At 42.9% G+C, this 6,544-nt stretch overlaps 1 protein-coding gene across 2 annotated transcripts; it reads left to right on the top strand.

Moving 5' to 3' along the window:
- The first annotated feature begins 262 nt into the window (after positions 1-262).
- LOC139259544 (homeobox protein ceh-12-like) lies at positions 263-3,357 on the top strand. 2 transcript variants are annotated; one of them, XM_070875029.1, is made up of 4 exons: positions 263-482; positions 619-895; positions 1,412-1,611; positions 2,736-3,357. In XM_070875029.1, exons 2-4 carry the CDS (start codon positions 619-621, stop codon positions 3,033-3,035), a joined length of 777 nt encoding a protein of 258 aa, XP_070731130.1. In that variant the 5' UTR covers positions 263-482; the 3' UTR covers positions 3,036-3,357. The 2 variants fall into 2 exon arrangements, with proteins under 2 accessions (XP_070731130.1, XP_070731132.1); XM_070875031.1 differs by having other exon boundaries at positions 263-895.
- The last annotated feature ends 3,187 nt before the right edge of the window (positions 3,358-6,544 follow it).

Genomic DNA, 6,544 nt, shown 5'->3' with positions numbered 1-6,544 from the left:
GAAAAAGTGACATTTATGCGGCACAGGTTTATCAAACCGAAAGCTTTACACCAATGTTCTTAATACTTTTACACCAGAGTTAATGGCAGCGTTTGATCCTGAGACGGATCACTTTCATCCTATCTGTTGATAGGTGTCTGCGTGTTAAATGAACCCAACTGATGTCAACCTGTGATAACGAACAGTTTGATCTGATTTAGCAACTGCTGCCGCCCATTTGAATCGTTACTGATTCCCCAGCCCATCGATGGCAATGTGTTATGTTTGGCGCTGTCAGATAATCGTGTCTGTAATCGCGGCGCGGTTGGATTCGCCGACAGGCGGGGGACGCAGTGTTTACCTTGAGTTAATTCATCACCAACACTTATCGTTATATTGATAATGTCATTTTATTTCTAGTTGAACTTGGCGCCACATCTCGATATCCTCAATTTATCAGGTCGTGCATTCATGCCTCTTCTCTCGGATGTTGCAAGGGGCTGGTAAGTCAAACTCTTGTTTATTGGAATCCTTGCTTTGATGTGGAAACAAATTTACTCATCAATGTTAAGGAAACGTCCCATAAATACTCGGTGTGTCTAAAGCAGCCGCAGCTCTCTGCTCTACTCTTTTCTAAAGATGCTGGAAGCCGCCTTTTCCGTGGAGTGGCTCGCTCGGAGCACTCGGAGCCTGGACGAGCCTGGGCGGGATTCAGTCCACAGCCAGAGCCTGGCCAACCAGCCGGCTCCCAGCAGCCAAGCGCTTCAAGGTGAACAAGCGGCTGGGCAGCGTGACCTGTGCAGGGCCAGGAAGGCACATGGGGAAGTCACACCGAGCCAGACTGAAGAAAGTGGCAGCTCAGTAACCAGTAATACCCAGGAGGCCAAACCTCCACACACAGCTTCTGAAATCCTCGGTAAGTAAAGACAAAAAGACCTACATTTCTGTAGCGCCTACTGGACGTCCCAAAGCGCTTTGCAGCTAATGAAGTATAGTCACTGATGTAATTTAGGAAACCTGGGATGAGAACGACAAAAAATGGAGGGACAGCTTGATCCTTATTGGTGACCTATCAACTTGGGATCGACTTTTCCAGGGGTCTAATCGCCCTTTCGTGTTGATTTTTTCCTTCCCATTTCCCTGCTTCCACTCGGTTTATTTAGAGTATTCACACTATCGGCGTTTTGTAAATTTACCATTGATTCGAAGGAGAAGCTAAATGTCTGCTGAGTAAAGTGTGTTATTCGGATGCGTTTGTTTGTTAACCTTAAATAGATGACCTCCCAATGATTGTAGGGGTGCGGGATCTTTGCGGATCCGAGGAGCGGCAATGGTTTGAACAGTGGTGTTCACTGGGAAGCCATGCACAGGCCAACCACAAGAGCATGATTTGAACAGAGACAGTGAGCTGCATGTTTGTGTTTCTGTGCAGAAGCCGATGCCACCTGCGGCGCCTCCAGACAGGTGGACGGTGACTCCAGGAGCGAGGAATGGGCTGATCGCCGGCGGCTTCGAACTATCTTCACCGTGGAACAACTGCGCCTGCTCGAGTTCAGTTTCCAGTGCCAGCAATACCCGGGATCCTGCCAGAGGCGGAGTCTAGCTGGGGAACTCAGCCTATCAGAGACACAGGTGAGACCTTCCCCTCCTCAGTGCCAACCTCAATCCTGTTCCTGTATTACATCTAAACATGTCTGTTTTAAACCCTTCAATGTTTCTTTCAAACGTACTCCTGTAACACTGGCCAGCTAACTGAATGGAAGGCAAACCATTTGCAGGCGTCTGCCTTTGCCACTTTATAACCAGCCTTTCCAAGACATGGGTTTTCACCCCAATCGCTAGCGAATCCAGCCAAGATTGGGAATTCTTGTGTAGCTATCCAGGGAGCAAACGCACATTTTACCCAACTGATAAACAAATTGATGAAAGAGTTGGGCAGTGTCATAATGCAGTGCACCATAGAATAATGGGGATACTTGCTCAGCACCCTTACAGATTCCCACACAACAAGTTCCCACACAACAGTCATGTCATTGAAGGAAAAATGGAATAGAAGGTGATGCTTTCCTTCAAGGAAAACTGCCAAATGAGTCTCTTTGTTCAGGAGGGTATTGACAGAGATTCAAAAAACTGCCAGAATACACAACGGATTGGTTATTGTTTTAGGTATAGAGCCTTTGTCGGAACAGAATAGATTCTCACAGAGGATCTACACTGAACATTATCCTAACTTTCCTCTTTACAGATGTGAACAGAACTGCTGTGTAGTTCTAGAATGTGGTGTTTTTATTTTCCTGCCTTTGGCATGATAGTAACTATCAACAAGATGTTTTTTAATATAAGACAGCCGTGAAGCAAATCCAACTGACTGACAGGCAGTACTACTTGAATTTTCCTATTGATTTCAATGTGGCTGATTAACAGTTTTCATTTAGTCCTCCTGGCTCACCCCACAACCCCTTCCCCAGCTATGTGGCACTGTGGCTTTGGTCTGACAATAAAACCTCTATTTCCAAGCCATTTTCCCCATATGATAAGATCCCATCAGTTCACCCCCAGTGCTACATCACTCTGATATCCCCTTCCCAAGTGCAGCCAGATCTGAAAAGTCCTCCTAGCTCTCCCAGATCCTCGCTCCCAACCTAATGCTCTCATATCCCACAGCTTGTAATTTGTACTCAAGCAGGCACTTAAAATGGCTCCAAACCATACGACATATTTATTAGCAGTGATCTGTTATTTTATGTCTTTTTTAGGTCAAAACCTGGTTTCAAAATCGTCGAATGAAACTCAAACAGCAGCTTCAAGATGCTCAGGCTGAGGCGTTTAAGTCCAGATTGTTCCTTCAGTATTTCTCTCATCCGTATCTCTCCATTCGCAGCTTGTATCACATGGCAGATTCCAGCTTTCTTCCTCATTGCCCTGAATTTGGACCTCTCAACACCCAGACTTCTACCTCTGATCACTCTTTACTACTTCTTGACCATTGGCCAAATCTATCTCAGATCAGTGTAAAAGCTGCTCCTAGTCGATTCCACCCATACCTCACTATCTAATAAAGGACTAAATCTACATAAGATGCATATCAAAAGAAATAATTAGTAACTTTCTTTCATCATGCAATATATTATAATGTATTTATTTTTTCTCATGTATTTTTGCAATCAATTGTGGGATTATTACATTTATATGTACTAAATAGTGATGTATTGCTAAATTTTCATGAGCAATCAGTCATGTATAATCGAGTCTAAATCAGATTGTGCTACTGAGGGAAAAAAGCATTGTTTTGCACTGTTGGGATGCACATTTCCCTTTATTGAAACTTGTGGAATCTTTTGATATAGTTATATTAAAATAAAAGTTCTCAAATAAACTATGACAAGAATATATAAATAACTGCATGGGCGTGCCACTATTTATGGAAACAGAAAGCTCCTGGTAAATAATATCGTATACACAGGAAAAAATGTGTAGACCCATTTCCCTGTGGTTTTCTTCAACTAATTTGTGAGTTCTAATAATTTCTTCTTTATCCTTCCAATTTCTCCTCAGAATCCTCTAGTCCTGACTCAAATTTTGATATGAGCCTGTAGAAATTAGTGGCCACCAGTACCTCCAATTGGCAGATTTTACCACATTCTATCCTACTTAAACTAGAGGTGATCCAAAACTTGGCTGCACGTAACCTAATTCGCACCAAATCCTGCTCACCCATCACCCCTGTGCTCGCTCCTCTACATTGGCTTCCAGTTAAAAAGCAATGCCTCGATTTCAAAATTCTCATCCTTATTTTCAAATCTGTCCATGGCCTTGCCCCTCCCTATCTCTATAATCTCCTCCAGCCTTACAACCCCCCGAGATGTCTGCGCTCCACTAATTCTGCCCTCTTGAGCATCCCTGATTTTAATCACTCAACCATTGGTGGCCATGCCTTCTGTTGCTGAGGCCCCAAGCTCTGGAACGCCCTGCCTAAATCTCTCCCCCTCTCTTTCCTCCTTCAAGACGCTCCTTAAAACCTACCTTTTTGACCAAGCTTTTGGTCACCTGCGCTAATATCTACTTATGCGGCTCAGTGTCAAATTTTTTATCTCATAATACTCCCACATTGCATTAAAGGCGCTATATAAACACAAGTTGTTGTTGCTGTTAGTCATAGCTGTCCTGAATTGTCACTGGGCAGCAATCAGGAGTGGGAACCCTGGCTATTATTATTTGCGAGCTTGTATTGCTACCTCATCTGTGATTCGTAACTCAGCATAAATCAAGAAAAATATTTTTGTGTTCAGCTTTGTTACCTTAATATTGGACAGTTGTTTTCATCAACACTTATATATTATAGTATTGAACCTAATATATAATAGAAGCCATAATGATATAGAAATAACATCCAAACTAAAACAATATACTTCCTTAACATTGATTATAGAAGATGATCTTAACATGATGTGGCCACTATTTTCAGACTGGTTGAAGTGAGGCTCTTGGTGGTGATGAGGCAGTAACCCAGTTTAGTTACTATGGAGACCACAATGTAATTATCTGAATACGTCAGCAATAGATTATGTAATTTGTTCAAACTTTCAAAATAAATAGTGTGCAATTTTTGAAACTTTTAAAAACAATACCCCGAAACAATGCCAAATTTGTTCAAATGGTGATATAACATTCTTTTAAAGATATGGGCCTTGAAATTATGCTGTGGGATGTTAACAATCAAATGCTTGATGCACTCTGTTGAAATTCTTCTCTCTCTATTTCTGAAGGTTTAGCAGAGGTATTCGACCATTCATTTCAAGCAGGTCAATGCCTCTGCTCAAATAACAGTTAGGAATTTTAGACAAATGTGCTAAGCATTGTAATTTAGCTTCCCACAGCATAACTTAAGTGCGAATGAGTAATTAAAAGCGGCATTACTTCTATTGTTATGAACATAGAAACATAGAAAATAGGTGCAGGAGTAGGCCATTCGGCCCTTCTAGCCTGCACCGCCATTCAATGAGTTCATGGCTGAACATTCAACTTCAGTACCCCATTCCTGCTTTCTCGCCATACCCCTTGATCCCCCTAGCAGTAAGGACCTCATCTAACTCCTTTTTGAATATATTTAGTGAATTGGCCTCAACAACTTTCTGTGGTAGAGAATTCCACAGGTTCACCACTCTCTGGGTGAAGAAGTTCCTCCGTATCTCGGTCCTAAATGGCTTACCCCTTATCCTTAGACTGTGACCCCTGGTTCTGGACTTCCCCAACATTGGGAACATTCTTCCTGCATCTAACCTGTCTAAACCCGTCAGAATTTTATATGTTTCTATGAGGTCCCCTCTCATTCTTCTGAACTCCAGTGAATACAAGCCCAGTTGATCCAGTCTTTCTTGATAGGTCAGTCCCGCCATCCCGGGAATCAGTCTGGTGAACCTTCGCTGCACTCCCTCAATAGCAAGAATGTCCTTCCTCAGGTTAGGAGACCAAAACTGTACACAATACTCCAGGTGTGGCCTCACCAATGCCCTGTACAACTGTAGCAACACCTCCCTGCCCCTGTACTCAAATCCCCTTGCTATGAAGGCCAACATGCCATTTGCTTTCTTAACCGCCTGCTGCACCTGCATGCCAACCTTCAATGACTGATGTACCATGACACCCAGGTCTCTTTGCACCTCCCCTTTTCCTAATCTGTCACCATTCAGATAATAGTCTGTCTCTCTGTTTTTACCACCAAAGTGGATAACCTCACATTTATCCACATTATACTTCATCTGCCATGCATTTGCCCACTCACCTAACCTATCCAAGTCACTCTGCAGCCTCACAGCATCCTCCTCGCAGCTCACACTGCCACCCAACTTAGTGTCATCCGCAAATTTGGAGATACTACATTTAATCCCCTCATCTAAATCATTAATGTACAGTGTAAACAGCTGGGGCCCCAGCACAGAACCTTGCGGTACCCCACTAGTCACTGCCTGCCATTCTGAAAAGTACCCATTTACTCCTACTCTTTGCTTCCTGTCTGACAACCAGTTCTCAATCCATGTCAGTACACTACCCCCAATCCCAAGTGCTCTAACTTTGCACATCAATCTCTTGTGTGGGACCTTGTCGAACGCCTTCTGAAAGTCCTAATATACCACATCAACTGGTTCTCCCTTATCCACTCTACTGGAAACATCCTCAAAAAATTCCAGAAGATTTGTCAAGCATGATTTCCCTTTCACAAATCCATGCTGACTTGGACCTATCATGTCACCTCTTTCCAAATGCACTGCTATGACATCCTTAATAATTGATTCCATCATTTTACCCACTACCGATGTCAGGCTGACCGGTCTATAATTCCCTGTTTTCTCTCTCCCTCCTTTTTTAAAAAGTGGGGTTACATTGGCTACCCTCCACTCCATAGGAACTGATCCAGAGTCAATGGAATGTTGGAATGAAGGTGAGAAAAAAATCATATCAAAAATTCTACTACAGTAGGTAGATCAATTATATTTGATAAAGCCATTACTCCAACACAAAGGGAATTGTAGTGATATGCTTATGCCTACAAGCACAGTTTTCTCTG

Source organism: Pristiophorus japonicus, chromosome 3 (genome assembly GCF_044704955.1).
Source record: "Pristiophorus japonicus isolate sPriJap1 chromosome 3, sPriJap1.hap1, whole genome shotgun sequence".
NCBI lineage: Eukaryota > Metazoa > Chordata > Chondrichthyes > Pristiophoridae > Pristiophorus > Pristiophorus japonicus.
This window is presented reverse-complemented; position numbering and strand designations above follow the sequence as displayed.